We start from the raw sequence: 17,036 nt of genomic DNA on the forward strand, positions 1-17,036 counted from the left end.
AACAGAAGAGCCCAACTTTCTGGAAAAGCAAGAGAAGTGGCTAATAAGAAGCATTGAGTGGGGGGCATCCATCTTTTTCTGGGATTGGCCTCCATAGTAGCAAACCATGCAGAAAGATTTGTAAAAGATGGACTCATGGAAGGAGGGCTAGGAAAAAGGATCTCTTCTGTAAAGAGCACAGCAGGCAGCATTGGTGATGGAGTGGGGGGGAGGGGGGAGGGGATGAGAAGAATTATCATGTGGCTGAGTGAGTTATGGATGTGCTGAAGGTGAGCTCAGAGTTTCCAGAGTGAATATACTTCTGCAGGGGAACTTCCAGGGGAGGAACATGTGCAAAGGAAAAAAAGCCCTGGATCTGAAGTTAGAAAGCCTGAGTTTGAGTCCTAAGAGATGGGTCATGTAGATGACCTTGAGCAAGTTATTTAACATCTCCGAGCCCATTTCTTTATCTATGAAATGGAATCAGTGAAAGGACAGTTTCCAGGATACGTGATTTGCATGAGTTGAAAGAGATAAAACAAATAAATGCTTGCCAGAATGACCCCGGCACTTGGAGAGCATGTCTTTGTGGATATTTCCAGCACTGTTCTTTTCTCTCAAAGAATGGAACACAGTCTGCCCAACAAACATACAGGTATATATAGACAGGGATAAGATAGATACAGATATGGATATAGATATGGAAGGTCAGACTGGAGAAGGAAGAAGTCTCTGGGTACAATGGAAAGAGGACCAGCAGGCTAAAGATCTGGTTCCGGTTCTGATTCTATCACTTATTGGTCATGTGAAGAAACTGAGGCTTGCAAAGCTTATTTGTAAATAGAGGAGGCTACCTCCCCTGTTGTTCTCATATGGTTGTGAGAAACAAAACACATGGAATATAGATGTAAAAATGCTCTCTAAGCTCAAAGTTCCTACCTTATAATGTAGGTGTCAGGTTTTAGGAAAAAGGATGGGTGGCACAGGGATCACTGGAGTTACTTAGTATATTTTGACATCCCTATAGAGTAGAATAAGACTTGGTCTGCATACAACAGACCATACCTATAGGTCACTAAACACTCTTCCCTTCTGAATTCTCCACAATCCAGAATTTTCTGGTCCCTGTGCTAACCTTGGCCCATTTTAGAAAACTTTGGTCAACCTCTCTTACAATGCCTCTGTAATTTGGGAGAAGAAACTTTATGATTTGACCTGCCCTGCCTCTGATATTCTGGCCAAGCAAAGACCGGGCCCTTCTACCATTATTGCAGGTGTATGGTGGAAAATATTTTTCCTTTTGGGTGCAATTTGTACAATGTGACCCTGGGCTATTCTGGGTCAGGTCCTGTAGCTGAAGCGGGAGGGTGAAAGGACAGTGAAAACCATCAGAAGAACTGGTGAGTAGCCAGGTAAATTGACACTGACAATGAATGGACATTTGTGACAATATATTATGCCACCATGATACCTCAATCCACATACTTAGTTCTGGAGCTCAGCTATTTGGGAAATTTGGGTCTCAAAGTTCAGATCTTCCCCTGATGTGACATCACCAGGAGTCAAAAAGGGATGTGGAGAAAGCGGGGTCTGAATGTGAGGGATATCTCAGTGCCAAGGCGTCACCCCAGAAGAGAAGGGAACAGAAGAGGGAGAGAGGAGAGCCACAAGAATGTCCTGGCCTCTTTTCTCTTCGACTCCTGGCACCTCTCACCGTAAGCTGGAAAAGTAATGATCTGCTCAAGTTATAAAAACAAAGTAGAAATAAGAGGAGGACAAAAAATCAAGAGGTACAGGGTGATCTCCTTCCTCTTCTGAATTTCTTTGGGATTCATGTTTGGACCATAAATTTGGCCTTTAAACTGTCAGATTTCTTTTCCTGTGGACTATCTTTTTTCCTCAACTAAACAGCATGCTTCTTGTTTTAGATCTCTCCCAGTTCCTACATAATAGATGCTTCAAGCATTTGGTTGACCAAAGTGATTGCATGAGCTTTCTCAGTCTTGGGGAGAGAATTGTGGCAAGGCTGCCACCTGTTTCCATGACAAAGTGTTAAAAGTGACTCAACCTAAAATCCAGTTGGGTTGCCCTTAATAAGAGAGGGACTCTATTTACAGGGCCCGGTCACTTCCCACTTGACTCAGCCGAGCTTGCACAGGCTGTGCACACACTGGCTGCTCCTATCTTGGACTTGTGGAAAGAAAGAATAACATGAGAAGTACAGGAATCTGTGGCTTTGGAACTTCACAGAGACCTTTCCCAGGGGCTGCAATTAGAGAACTGTCCTTTGGATTCACCCTTTGCTAAAGAACTACAGTGAAAGTTCTGGAAGATGTTTGCTCAAAGTGCTACCCCCATCCTCAAACCTTCCTAAGTGCTAAGTGGACATTGTACCACCCACTGGAAATGCAGCTCCCATTTTTGAAGCCTTACAGTGAGGTTGGGAAAACAAGACTCACACACTCCAAGTAAGTTCCAACATATCAGATGGTGAGACAGATGGCAAGTTCTACTAAAGCTCCAAAAAGGAAGGAGTTGCTTAGGACTTGGCTGGTCCAAGAAAGCTTTATAGAATCTGAAATGGACCTTGGATAAAGGGTACAAGTTGACCAACTAGAAAAGAAAATGTGTTGGAGGGTAGTGAATAAACGCGTTTTAGCTGGAGCAGGTTTCACATGGTCACATAAAGTTGGAAAAGGTTCTGGAAGGCCCTGAATTCTGGATTTACAGTGTGCATCTTAATCAATAAGCATTGGAAGCCATTAAATATTTTTGAGCAGGTGTGTGAGTACATACGGGATTTTTTTTTTTTTTTTTTTGAGACAAGGTCTTGCTCTGTCACCCAGGCTGGAGTGCAGTGGCATGATTGTGGCTCACTACAACCTTACACTCCTCCCACCTCAGCCTCCCGAGTAAGTTAGGACTCCAGGTGCCTGTCATCATGCCTGGCTTTTTATGAAGACCATCTGGTGGTAGTGGACAGGATGCGATGGGAAGCTTGGAGTTGGGGAGGCTAATTAGGAAAAGTCCTGTAGAAACTATTGAATATCCAACTGAGGTGAGAACAGAGAGAAGGGAAACATAGTTCTCAATTCTGTGAGAACCTCTGTCTTGGAACAGTACTTGTGTGATATTCATTTGATTTTAAAATGTCCAGGAACACTTTGATCCTTCACTTTTCCCATAATCTCCTGACCATTTTTCCCAGGAGAGATAATGGAAAAGAAAACTGCAGTATAACTTGCTGAATGACCTGGGGCAGTTATTCTGCCCCTTGATAATTTATCTAATTTAAATCAGATAATAATGCTTTACCTGCCTGAAGGCAGAGGACTGGAATACTGATTTTTTTTTTTTTGAGACAGGGTCTTGCTGTGTTGCCCAGGCTGGAGTGCACTGACGCAATCACGGCTCACTGCAGCCTTGACCTCCAGAGATCAAGAGATCCTCTCGCCTCAGCCTCTCAGAGTGCTGGGACTACAGCCGTGAGCCACTGTGCCTGGCTTATCTTGCTGATCTTTTCAACTCTAAGAGTGAATACCTTTCTTTTCTTTTTAAAATTCTTTTTCGGAACCCTCAAACACCTACTCTCTTCAAACAGCCATTCCAGCCCAGTCTGGGGAAAACTGCTTGCTGGGGTTCACCGTGGGGGCTGTATGACTTCCCCAGCGCCTCTCGGAGATGTGGTTCAGGCTGGGAAGAAAGGTCTTCAAATCTCAACTGGAAAACGAAGCTATGTCTGAGCTAAGCGTCCAGTGGCTCCCGTGATATTTCACGCCTACTGGTTTCGTCAAGCAGGGAGTCGGGTCGCTGCTGTTGGCGACCAAAGGCTCTGAGGCTAAAGCCTTGGGCGTCGCCCAAACCAGCCTCTACTTCGCTTCTGCTCAAAACCACACCGTTAGGCGCCTGGGTGGTGACTCGGTTTCCCTCGGTCACCCAGAGTCCGGATCATCAGTCGCCCCCTCCTCATCCCACCCGTTCCCAGTCGGGGGAGGCACCAGGCACCAGTTCTCTGGCCCCACCTCTCGCTCCCCTAGGGAAGCCAGAATGGCCTCTTCGTGTCCCTGGCTTCTCGGGGGCGGAGCCCACCTGTGCCCGGGGCGGGGCCGGGGCCGGGCGGGGGCGGGCCAGGTGCCGCGAGCAGGAGAGCCCAGAGCCGGGAGCCCGGTCCGGGGCTGGCGGAGGCGCGGGCGGAGGCAGGCGGGCGGGCGCCGGGGAAGCCTCCTTCTGGGCAGCGAGTGAGGGCGGGCGCGCAGGGAGGGAGGGCGGCAGCGAGCCTGCGACGGGAGAGGCGCGGGGAGGAGAGCCCGGCGCGGAACACACGCGCGGAGGAGGAGCCGGGCTCGGCTCCCGGAGAGACCTGCTGGGCGCCCGCGCAGCCCGGAGACCCCTCGCGCCCGGAGCATGAGCCCGAGCCCCGCCGGAGAGCGGCCGGGGGAGACGGCCTCGGCGCAGCCCTGAGACGCTGGGCCGGGACGCGGGGCGCCCTGGGCGCGGGGCCCGGCCAGGGGGCGGCGGCTCGGGGGGTTGGAGCCCGCGCTGGCGGCGGCCGCCTCGGCGCAGCGCCATGGGAAGCCCCCGGGCCGCGCGGCTCCCGCTGCTCCTGCGCCCGGTGAAGCTGCTGCGGAGGCGCTTCCGGCTGCTGCTGGCGCTCGCCGTGGTGTCTGTGGGGCTCTGGACTCTGTATCTGGAACTGGTGGCGTCGGCCCAGGTCGGCGGGAACCCCTTGAACCGGAGTAAGTAGCACCCAGGGGAGGCGAAGGGCGCGGAGGTGGGCGGCGGCGGCTCCTGCGTTGGGGGGACCCGCCTCTCATCCCATCCTCAGACCGGATTTCCCACCCATTTCTCCCTCAGGTGCCCGGCGTCGCCCCGCGCGTACTCGGGGAGAGCTGCGGGCGGGGGAAGCCGCGGGGCCGAGCGCAGAATTCCCGAGCCCGGGCCTGCCCGCCGGCCATGTGGGTCCGGGGCATCCTCGGGGCTCCTCGCGTCTCCCCTCGGAGAGCGACCCGGAGAGAGGCTCCCCGCCCGCCCCGCCGAGACGCTGGCGGAGACCGGGCCCCTCCAGCCGCTCCGGGCTCGCGGTTCCCGGGGAGGAGGTCCGTGGGGTCCACGCGCGAGCTAGGGATTCGGGTGCGGGATGCCCTCGGCCGTCCACACCCGGGCGCGCGCTCCAGTCCGCGCAGCCCAAACTTTGCCCACCGCCTTCTGTTTGGCTCACTCCGTTTCCTCTCCTGCTGCATCTTCTAGGGGGGTTCTTTTTTACCATACCTCGGAGAGTCCCCTCTCTTCCCCGCTTCCCATACGTCGCTCCTCTCCCAGCCTCCGTCCTCGGTTCTTTGAATCTCCCACCTCCTCGCTGCGCCCTCTCTCCCCTGTTCGGGCCGCCCCTTCTGCCACTTTTCTGAACCCTGAGCAATCTACCAAACTCCCCAGTTTAAGGAGATGATGGACAGCACAGTGGACCGGGCAGCAGGTAGATTCCTACTTCTGTTTTTAACTTAGCCAAAGCCACTTAATATTTCCGTGCCTCAGTTTCCTCCTAGGAAAACAGGAGAGCATGGTCTCTTTGCCTTTTTACATCAATAGGTATGGCTGTCGAGGTGGTTTTCAACGTACTGTGGATGGGCCTAACAAAGTAGAACTGACAGTGACAGGGGCCGTAAAAGATCCTGTAATAGTTGGGAAAAGAAATGGAGAAACTCCCGTTACTAGCAGGTGCCCAACCCAAGCCCGGGGAGCCGAGGTTCAAAGTTCTGGCACGGGGCCTCCCATGCCTTCACTTTCCTCCCGCTTTGGGGAGACTCGGACAGAGTGGCTGAGCAAGTTGCTGAGAAGATACTCTGACTCTGACCTATCGTCGTGTCAGCTTCTCTACCCAGAGTCGGGTGTGGTGCTGTGCCTTCTCTTGTGGCCAAAGAGAGAGAATTACTAGGGACAGTCGCTGAGCTGGTTCAGGTTGGAAATGTGTATTTATGGCCTAACCTTTCTGTGGTGATGGAAATCATTCCGGCTGTGAGTTAGAGGAGACTGGCTCTGCCACTAACTAGCGGGGGAATCAAGGGAAAAACGACAGCTTCTCGGGTGAAAATGAGGACTTTGGTCTAAATGATCTCCAAGGTGTCTTTCAGTCTGGATACGAAGACTGATCTGCACGCAAGCGTTTCCAGGGCCAGAGAGCTCAGCACATCACCAAGAAGCCGTAGCTTCCACCCCGGGGCCACGGCTCCATGCAGCAGAGCCCTTTCCTCTGATGACCAAAATCTGCCGCCCATAGTGAATTCTTCCCTCCTCTGGGCCTTGTTCTTCCTTCTGAAAGACAGAGAGTGAATCTGTTCTCCCCCGCCATGGCCACTCAGGCCCAAATGGATGAGCTCCTTTGGAGTGTGTGTGGGTGGGGGCCTGGGAGGCCACACCGCTTCCCAGTGTAGCCATCATTTTGTTTAACCAGTGGGATCTCGCGCACAAATTAAAAACAGAGAGAAAGGCAGTTGCTTTGTGACCTTGGAATCAGTAACCTCCCTTTCTCCCTCTCCTCACTTTTCTTTTACCTCCGGTGTGTTTTCTCCTCAAACCTGGATCTAGTTTGCCACAGTCATAATCTGACACTCTGGCCCTCGACCTCTTCCTGTGTCTCCCATGGGCCGCCTCATTCCGACCCATCAATTCTTGAGTCTGTTGGGTTCCCCCCCCAGATGAATCTTAACTCTCTGACTGGGTTTCCTTATTTTTTATTTTCTTTTCCAAACCAATTATCCAGAAAACTCTTCCCAGCCTCTATTCCAGAATTGACTTTGTTTCCTTACTCATGGTTTTTAACAGGAGGCTAAGCTCACACACTGATGCACCTTGTTTCCTCTCTCCTCTTAGAACCCTGAAATTCATCTATTATGCAGGGTGTCTTTGTGTCCTGGGCTGTCCCGTTATATTCTACTCTCGATTTCCCTGTGGAATGAGATTTAGACAGGAGCTGTGGTTTCTGCCTCCTTGTCTCCCATCCTTTTTTGTTGTTAAGAAGCCCAGACATCTTGTATCAAAGTTCCCTCTTTTCCTATAGGTTTCATTCTCAGCTCAGAGCTATTCCTCTGGAGGGAGAGCCAGGGAGGAGGCATTAGGAAAGGAGAGGTGGGAAGGGGGTTGCTAGCATTCCCACCTCCACACTCTTGGATACCAACAGGAACCAGGGTAGTAAAACTGCACCTCCCAGGCCTGTACCTCTGGCCTCAACCACAGCAACCAGAACCAGCTTGTTGGCTCTGCTTTCCAGCAAGCCACCCTGCCTCCCCTCTCTAGCAGTCCCTGCCAACTCACTCCACCACCCACCAGCTCCCTGTCATCTGGAAGGCCAGCCCCCATTACCAGGAACCTTTCATTTGCCTGTCCCTGTGTTGGATCTGGTGCTGGAAGAAGAGTATGGAGAGATGGCAGTCACAAACTCCAGGGTTACCAGTAATGACAGGGGAGCATATTTCCTTCTTTATCTTCGTGAAATAACCCAGTAGTTTAAAATGTGGATGATGTGCAATTTGGTTCCATATGCAGAAGGAGATACAACCACAACTGGAGTGGCTTCAGAGAAAAACAACCAAAATCCTTAACAAATAGAAAATGGACAAAAGAATTAGGACTGTTCACGCATTCATTTACACAAATATTTACTTAGCACATACCTCGAGCCAGGCATCATGCCAGGCCATGTAGGTGTGATGACCAGGATGTGGTTTCTAGCATCTACAGCTTTATTTAGGAGGAAAGCTAAGGTGCCTATATGAAAATAGTTGTAATATGAAGCAGTCATTAAGTTTTGCAAACATACGACCCATATGTTTCTGTGACGCCTCTCGAAATGGGGGCACAGCTCTCCCAACTAATATTTCATGGAAATGGTGACATTTTGGGACATTTTGAAGAGTTGGTAAGATTTTGGTGGATACAGAAAGGCTATTCGAGACAGAAAGAGTTACGTCAACAAAGACCAAGAGTCGGGGAAAGTTTATGTTTGGGAATACTGAGCAGCTGAGTTTGGTGAAACAGAGGGTATAAGAAGAATAGAGAATGATGCTGTATGTGGAAGGCTGAATAAAGACCTTAAAGAGTGGCATTTATTCAGTAGCTAGCAGAAAGCAGTTGAAAGTTTTAGAATACGGCAGCATTATAGAATGGGACGGGTAAGGGTAACAATACTTTTGGTGTGGCATGGTGGTTCTGGAACAGGGTCCTGACGAGTCCCCTTGTTGAGCCCAACATTAACTCTTTAGCTGCTGGGTTGTGAAGCTGTCCTGGGGAGGGGTCCGGGTGGCAGTGGGACACTCAGAGGGCCTGGGGCAGCCACTGTACTAACACATGCATAAGGATTTCAGTGTTTTAATAAGTGGTACGGCTATCCTGGTGTGTACTGGCTGAAAAGCAGCCCTGGGAACAAATTGTTATTGGAAGTTAAAGATTCTCCAATTAGGCAGGTTTTCACAAGTTATATACCCATTTGTTCATATTGGATCAGCAAAGATTCTATCTGAAGGCAGAGTTCTGGACTAGAGGCCGGGGGTGGTGGCTCACACCTGTAATCCCAGCACTTTGGGAGGCCGAGGTGGGCGGATCATTTGAGGTCAGGAGTTCGAGACCAGCCTGGCCAACATGGCAAAACCCCATCTCTACTAAAAAAGATAAAAAAAATACCCAGGCATGGTGGCGCACACCTGTAATCCCAGCTACTGGGGGGGCTGAGGCAGGAGAATTGCTTAACCCAGGAGGCAGAGGTTGCAGTGAGCTGAGATTGCACCACTGCACTCCAGCCTGAGTGACAGAGCGAGGCTCTACTTAAAAAAAAAAAAAAATGGTTTCTAGAGATGAAATATCTCAGAGCCAAGGGATGACATTTGGGCGCAAATCCAAGACGGAAGGATGGCATGCGCTGCCTCCTTTTAGATCTCCCGTTTAAGTGCCAGGATTACTTGCTGGATCCCAAAGTATTCTGAAGCTCAGGAAGCCGTTGGCTTTCGCTGCCTTACCTCTATCTGTACCACATCTCTCTGGTTGGCCTTTGTGACTTCTGGCTGACTCGAGTGGGCTGAGGGAGGCACACCCGCGGTGTGAGGCAGTGACTGCAGCTCCGGCCACCACAGCCATTCTGATTTGGAAACGATACAAACCCTCCAGTGACAGAGGTAATGCAGGGCACAGCAGTAATCTGAGACGCAGGCAGGGAGAGAGGGAGAAGCAAATGAGACAGATGTGTGGGCAGAGGAGGAATAGTGTGGCATGGAGTTGAAACCCAGTGAAGCAGCAAGCACAACCGCCTCGTGTGCTCCTGTGGGCAGGGACTGTGTCTCATGCAGCTCTGGCGGGTGTGCCTCTCTGTCCCAGGGAACCTCCTTTTCACATGTCCGGTTTACCTCTCGTGTAGCTCCTTTTCACGTGTCCAGTTTACCGCTCTTTATGCTGATATTCCAGTCACCAGGCTACTATGTGTGTCTTCTAATCAACATTCAATTCTGGGCACATACTAGGCGCTCAGATAAGTACCTTCTGGTTATGAATGTGTCAGCTCTGAATTTCCAAGCACCTGATATTTTCCACTGGCAGATACTGTGTTTATCAGGGACTGATCCAAGAATAGAACTTAGGAATTTTTGTTCCCTGTACCATAATACATATACACAACAATAGCCTTTGAATACAAATACAGAAGATAAGCGATAAGACATCAATGGTTTGTTTTTTTTTTTTTATCATAAGCGTATTTTCTTTGGGCATTGCCTATACGAGGAATGCAGTTTTTGACAATAGGTGACCTTACCCATATTTAGAGTCTCTCCTTTCCCTGGTCTCTCAGTCCCTGTGCTGATGTGGCCGGCAGAACCTCAGCAACGCATCTGCCATCTTTACCCTGACTGCTACCCAGGGACCCTCAAGTTGAGGTCCCATTCCCCTGCTTGATGGTGCTGGGGCTGCCTGCCACTCCCTGTCCTGGGAGTTGAGGTCCCATTCCCCTGCTTGATGGTGCTGGGGCTGCCTGCCACTCCCTGTCCTGGGAGTTGTTCAGACACTGTGCATGGTTATAACTGCTTTGTAGCACAAGGTCTTCTGAAAGTGCTTCCGTGCTGGCTTCTGGAGAGGCTGGTACGTACGCTGCAGTAATTTTCCAGGCCATGGAGCCTGGGCTTGCCCTCTAGTGCTAAGCTTTGTGGAGCAGAGCAGCCGACATAGCAGAGTTTGCTTTGGAAGGGGTCCTAGAGGCTGTTCTTGGAGTTGGCCGCTCGCTGTCTAGTTCTCCTCTGCAGCGTTCCACCAGTCTCAAAAACTACACTTTTATTTTCCACAAGCACTTTTCGTTATATGTAAAGATTATGTGGTGTTAACTAGGCCAACCAGACATTTGGAGTTTTCAGACAATTCTTTGACCTTGTGATTCACATAATTAATAGATTTATATGTTAACCACTATACAAAAATGCGAGTGGAAGAGGTGAGAATAGTCGGATAGTGGCTCTAAAGGGCACTGGGCTGCATGTGTTGTATATTCTGAGCAAAGTGTGACAGATCTTTAAATTTTTGCAGACTCAAGTTAACAAGTGCTACTTTGAATTTAGAAGTATCCATTGGATAAGCAAAAATGAATATTCTTTGTATTCTTGTAATATTTTAGTATATAATTTATTTTTATGTTCAATATGTTCTTTATTTCATAACTACAAAAGGCCTGATACTGACCAACTTTTAAGAAAATAAACATGCAAATCGTCCCTGTGGTTCCTCTTTTTTTTCAAGTATATGTACGGAAAGCTTGATGAGCAGTTTTCACAAACTGAAAATACCTGTGTTGTGAGCACCACGATGAAGACACAGAGTATTACCAGTACGCCAGTACCCCGGGGGGGCGGTGCTAGGAATCACTACCATCAGCATAGATTAGTTTAGCATATTTTAATATTTTATATAAATGGAATAATACAGATTGTGGTGCTTTTTTATTAGCAATTTTTTAAATTAAATGAATGAAAGTATTTTTTGAGACTGAGTCTTACTCTGTCTCTCAAGCCAGAGTGCAGTGGTGTGATCTTAGCTTATGCAGCCTTGAACTCCTGGGCTCAGTGACAGGAGTGAGCCACTGTGCTCGGCCTCATTTTAAAATGATATTCTTTATGATTATAAAAATAATGCAGCCAGGCGTGGTGGCTCACACCTGTAATCCCAGCACTTTGGGAGGCCAAGGTGGGCAGATCACTTGAGGTCAGGAGTTCGAGACCAGCCCGGCCAACATGATGAAAGCCCATCTCTACTACAACTACAAAAATTGGCTGGGTGTGGTGGTGCGTGCCTGTAGTCCCAGCTACTCGGGAGGCTGAGGCACAAGAATCGCTTGAACCTGGGAAGCAGAGGCTGCAGTGAGCCAAGATGGCGCCACTGCACTCCAGCCTGGGTGACAGCAAGACTGTGTCTTAAATAAATAAATAAACAAAATAAAATAGGGATAAAAATAATCCATGCTTATTATACTAGACAACAGCTGTGTATCTGGACCACATTAACCCTGCGAAAGCACTTTTTTGCCTTTAGGCACCATAGCATCACTAATAAAATAACCTAAGGCCAAGGAAGACCAGGGGCCTCAAGACTACAGGATACATAGTAGCCTCTGAAATTCCCCAGTAGCACTCTGCCAGGGTGGAATTGAGAACTTTTGCTCATTCATGTATGAGAACCCTCTAAACATGTTTCTTCTGGTCTTGATCTTAGAAATAGCTGTGCTTCTCTTGAGCGGTTTGTTTTAATTTCTGTTGGTCATGTAAGTTGCATAATCACTCTGATTTCTCCCGTCGTGTTGGTTACTAGGAAGCTTTAGGATTCAGTTTTTTCTTCACCTGGAGAAAAGTGTAAAGGATTTTATGATCTGTATTTTTCTACTAATTTTATGACTGTACCTTTATCTCCCCACTCCCACAACTAACTACTTCCAGTTTATGTCATCTTATATTATATGGTCATTGTAAACTACTTTAGTTTTTCCTGGACCAAATCAAGGCATAAAATAAATCAACAAAAGAGCTATGGTATACATACAAATATGAAGAAGAAATGAACAATCACCTGAAATGTCACCACTCTGACCTAGACATTGTTGAAAAAATGAAGTGTAATAAGCAGTGATAAGCAGATGTTGGATTCCAGGATGCCTTAGACAAAAAGTCTGGATTTAAAAACTTAAAAAGCCAAAAAAGTATTGCCCTGACCTTTTTGGGGGTCTTTATTTGGGTACTGAAAAGTTGAATCACATCCACAAATAAATTATTACGTCTTTCCATATAAGAAGACTACCAAAAGCTTAGAATTTACTGACAGATATTGGGGACTGAGCCACTTTTGTTGAAAACAGTGACACCATACAAGGCAAATTCAATAAAATTGGAGGCATCCTTGACACTACCGAGAGAACAGCTAAGAGACTGGCCAGGAAGTCCAGAAACCTGGTGTGTCATGTGGGCACCCATCCCTGCAAAGGTCTCACACCAGCTCCTCACACCAGCAAGGACACCTCAACGTGAAGATCTATGGCTGCTGCCAGCCTGTGGCTTTTGGATGCATAAAGTCACAAACTCATTTAGAGACCTAGCCCCTGTATTTAGCAGCTGAGAATCCCTGCCCAGGGAATAGACTTTGTGTGTCTCTTCCACCCATTTCTTCTTTGAAATTGTGTTCTCGTGGTGCCTTGCAGAGGCTATGTGTGTGTCTCACTCTGCACAGCTCACATTCTGCTTTGTGGCCACACGACCCAGGAAGAGGGCCCACAATGGACGAGAATAGAGCGAGGTGGGAGTGGAAATAGAGAAATCACATTCCAGGCCGACCAAAGACTTTATGTATAAATGCTCGGGAAATTGAACGTTGTGTATTCTGCAATTTTTATTTATTTTGCAAACCGTGGGTGGCTGCAGAAGTGATTTATTCTAAACTTAAAGCAGAATGTTTATGGAGCATTTACTTTTTGTGGCAGACTCTGAGTGGACTGAAAAGCATTGATAATTCCTGGAAAAACTGTGGAGTCTGAAGGCAGGGCAAGGTTCAAGTTCAAGCGCCATGACTCACCGATCGTGAGACCTTGTAGAAGGTACTTATTCCTTTGTAAGTCTCGGGAGCCTTGTCTGGGTAGTGGAGCTATAATGCTGTTCCCGTAGAGCTTTCCTTATGACTAAATGAGATTTAGTGAGCCTAGCACATATTAGGAGCTCAATGAATATTGGTTCCCATCTCTTCCCTCTCAGTCTGATAGGAATTAGAGAATGGCTGTGCAGGAGGGGCAAATAGACACATTCCTCAACTGGCCCTTTTTCCAGTGCTTCTTAAACTTCTCAGCCCATGACACAGCTGTGTCCAGTACCCCAGCATTACTATGCCATCCATATCCAGCACTTGCCACCAAATACACATTCTTCAATCACTTTTTTCCTCCGTGATGTTCAGCAATGCCTGCATCTTTCCGTCCCAGGCAAAGATTTATATTAGGGGTGGGGGCCAGGTTAGGAGTCAAGGATTTTGCTGAGAATGAGAGCTGTCTGGGGGGCTGTACCAGGACACAGAAGCACAGCAACTGGGAAGCGATAGCCTCTCACTCTGCTGCATACCCCTGTGTGCACACTGGGATTTCTGGGGCTAAAAGGCAGGGACACCTGGCAGTTATCTCATTATTTATTTATTTACAAAAATTTTGTTTTTAGAGATGGGGTCTCACTATGTTGCTCAGGCTGGTCCTGAACTCTTAGGCTCAAGGGATCCTCCCACCTCAGTCTTCCAAAGTGCTGAGATTACAGGCATGAGCCACCGCATGTGGCCAGTTAATGTACACCGTGCATGGCCAGTGTACATCCTAGCTTTGTAACTAATTTGCCTGGTTTCCTGTCTACAGGAAATCAGTTTACCTGTAACTAATTTCCTGTCCTTTTGAGGGCTTCAGTTCCATAATCTTTGGAGAGAGATGCTTCCTTGCAGGAGTAGCTTTGGAAGTTGCCCACGTCACTAAGGGGTGAAAGGGACAGTCAGAAGGGAATATCTTTGACATTCTGGCCCTGGTCTTTCAAGGCTCAGTCGCCTGAACCAAGAGGTGGCAGCTCTCCCAATATTTCTGACTGCTTTCGCCTCCAAGGTCATCTCTGACAACATGGTCTCCGTACAAGCAGTTGCCTAAAAGATTAAAGGCCTCCCTGCTGAGATCTTCTTACAAATCCTCTGATCCACTGCTTTCCACCCTGCCTGCCAAGCCCAGGTTCAAACGAATGTGTGCAGCGTGTGCTCACGCACACCTCCCTCACCAGCCAGCTGGTCCCGACTGCTCACCAGCACCTCTTAGCAAAGGTGGGCAGGAGGATGAGGACGTGGAAGATTCCCTCATGGACCAGGCACACACCGCAATATGTACTCTCTGTCCCGGGTCTCCTTTCTTTCCATTTCAGCTGAGTAGGGGGCCTGGGAAAGGGCAGTGGAGATGGGCAGCACGTCCCAGGTGAATGACTTCCGGTAGCAGAAGGCAGGGGACGTTGCACAGGCACAGAAAATGGGTAGAGAAATGAGGGAACGAAATGGAGGGAGAGACCTCTACCCCATTTTTTCATTTTAGTGACTGTTTTGTTTTGTTTTGAGATGGAGTCTCGCTCTGTCACCCAGGCTGAAGTGCAGTGGCACGATCTCGGCTCACTCTAACCTACGTCCCCCAGGTTCAAGACATTCTCCTGCCTCAATCTCCCGAGTAGCCGGGATTACAGGCATGTGTCACCACGCCCAGCTAATTTTTGTATTTTTAGGTTTCGCCATGTTGGTCAGGCTGGTCTCGAACTCCTGACCTCAGGTGATGTGCCCGCCTCAGCCTCCCAAAGTGCTGGGATTACAGGCGTGAGCCACCGTGCCCAGTGTAGTGACTGTATTTTTCATATCTGTAAGTTTTATTTTGTTCTATTTCAAATTTGTTGGGTTTTTAAACACTACATTGTGGCTGGGCATGGTGGGTCACACCTGTAATCACAGCACTTTGGGAGGCCGAGGCAGGCAGAGTTCGAGGTCAGGAGTTTGAGATCAGCCTGGCCAACATGGCAAAACCCTGTCTACTAAAAATACAAAAATTAGCTGGACGTGGTGGCGCATGCCTGTAATCCAAGCTACTCGGGAGGCTGAGGCTGGAGAATGGCTTGAACCCAGGAGGCGGAGGTTTCAGTGAGCTGATTTTGTGCCACTGCACTCCAACACGGGTGACAGAGTGAGACTCTGTCTCAATAAATAAATAAATAAATAGGCTGGGCGTGGTGGCTCATGCCTGAAATCCTGGCACTTTGGGAGGCCGAGGCGGGTGGATCACCTGAGGTCATGAGTTCAAGACCAGCCTGGCCAACATGGTGAAACCCCGTCTCTACTAAAAATACAAAAATTAGCTGGGCATGAGATTACATGCCTGTAGTCTCAGCTACTTGGGAGGCTGAGGCAGGAGAATTGCTTGAACCTGGGAGGCAGAGGTTGCAGTGAGCCAAGATTATGCCATTGCACTACTGCCTGGGCAACAGAGCAAGACTCTGTCTCAAAATAATAATAATAAATAAATAAATAAATAAAAATAAAGAAACTACATCATTCTTCTGCATTTAAAAATTTAAAACAAATGTATTTAATTATCTAAAATTGTTGGTTGCAAGAGGCTGCCAATATGTTAGCATCTGCTTACTGCTCTGATTTTTACATCTTCAAATTTGGCTGCTGGAGATTCTCTTACCTTGTGGAGGGCTTTACTATGTAAATAAAATGGCAGTTTGTCATACTTCATCTAGCATTTTTAATATTTTGCTGCGGGCATTTTCCAAAAGGAAGTCCTCTGGCTTGAATTTCTAATACCTCCTCCAGAGACAGCAGGCTGTTGTTATTCGGGCATGTGTGTCTAAGCAAAGGTGAATATTTCCATTTGAGGAATATAGCATAAGCTGAGTGGAAAGTCTGGGGAGTACAAACTTTTGTAGGGAACACAAGTTCTGTAGTGCAGAGGCTTGAAGGAGATGAAGATGAAATGGTAGTTGCAACCTCATTGTGGACTCTCCTGAGGGCCAGGTTGCTGAGTTTGGACTTGGTAGGGAGCAACATACATTTATTTTATTGATTAACTGATGTTTTTTATTTTTAGAGACAGTGTCTCAGTCTGTTGCCCAGCCTGGAGTTTGGTGGCATGATCGTGGCTCACTGCAGTCTCAAACTCTTGAACTCAAACAATCACCCCACCTCAGCCTCCCAAGTAGGCAAGACTGCAGGTGCATGCCACCATGCCTGCTTATTTTATTTTATTTTATTTTTTGAGACGGAGTCTTGCTCTTTCCCCCAGGCTGGTGCATCTTGGCTCACTGCAAGCTCCGCCTCCCGGGTTCACGCCATTCTCCTGCCTCAGCCTCCCGAGTAGCTGGAACTACAGGCACCTGCCACCATGCCTGGCTAATTTTTTGTATTTTTAGTAGAGGCGGGGTTTCACAGTGTTAGCCAGGATGGTCTTGATCTCCTGACCTCATGATTCGCTGGCCTCGGCCTCCCAAAGTGCTGGGATTACAGGCTTGAGCCGCCGCGCCCGACCTATGCCTGCTAATTTTAAAATTTTCTTTGTAGAGATAGAGTCTCACTATGTTGCCTAGGCTGGTTCAAGCTCCTGGACTCAAGCAATATTTTTGCGTCTATCTCCAAAACTGCTGGGATTACAGGCACAAGCCACTGTTACTGTGTCTAGCCAACATAAATTGTTTAAAGCAGGAGTTTGATATGGAGGGAGTGTTTTCTTTTTTTCATCCACTGATTTGTACTTTAATTGTTCAAACACTTTTTTTTTTTTTTGGATACAGGATCTTGCCTTTTCACCCAGGCTGGAGTCTAGTGGTTCACTGCAGCCTCGACTTCTTCAGCTGAAGCAATCCTCCTGCCTTGGCCTCCCTAGTAGCTAGGACCACAGGCATACACCACCATGCCTAGCTAATTTTTAAACTTTTTGTAAAGATGGGCCTCAGTATGTTGCCCAGACTGGTCTTGAACACCCGGGCTCAAGCAATCCTCTT

At 48.3% G+C, this 17,036-nt stretch overlaps 1 protein-coding gene across 3 annotated transcripts in view; it reads left to right on the forward strand.

Moving 5' to 3' along the window:
• The first annotated feature begins 4,108 nt into the window (after positions 1 to 4,108).
• The window catches only part of B4GALNT3 (beta-1,4-N-acetyl-galactosaminyltransferase 3), a 102,908-nt gene continuing 89,980 nt past the window's right edge, over positions 4,109 to 17,036 (forward strand). The window contains exon 1 of one of the 3 annotated variants that reach the window (XM_055357480.2): positions 4,109 to 4,715. In XM_055357480.2, coding sequence (XP_055213455.1) covers positions 4,547 to 4,715 — 169 coding nt within the window. In that variant the 5' untranslated portion in view covers positions 4,109 to 4,546. The remainder of the gene's footprint in view (positions 4,716 to 17,036) is intronic. The other 2 variants (XR_008670259.2, XM_019039246.4) reach the window with 2 other exon arrangements.

Source organism: Gorilla gorilla, chromosome 10, assembly GCF_029281585.2.
Source record: "Gorilla gorilla gorilla isolate KB3781 chromosome 10, NHGRI_mGorGor1-v2.1_pri, whole genome shotgun sequence".
In the NCBI taxonomy this organism is placed as follows: Eukaryota; Metazoa; Chordata; class Mammalia; order Primates; family Hominidae; genus Gorilla; species Gorilla gorilla.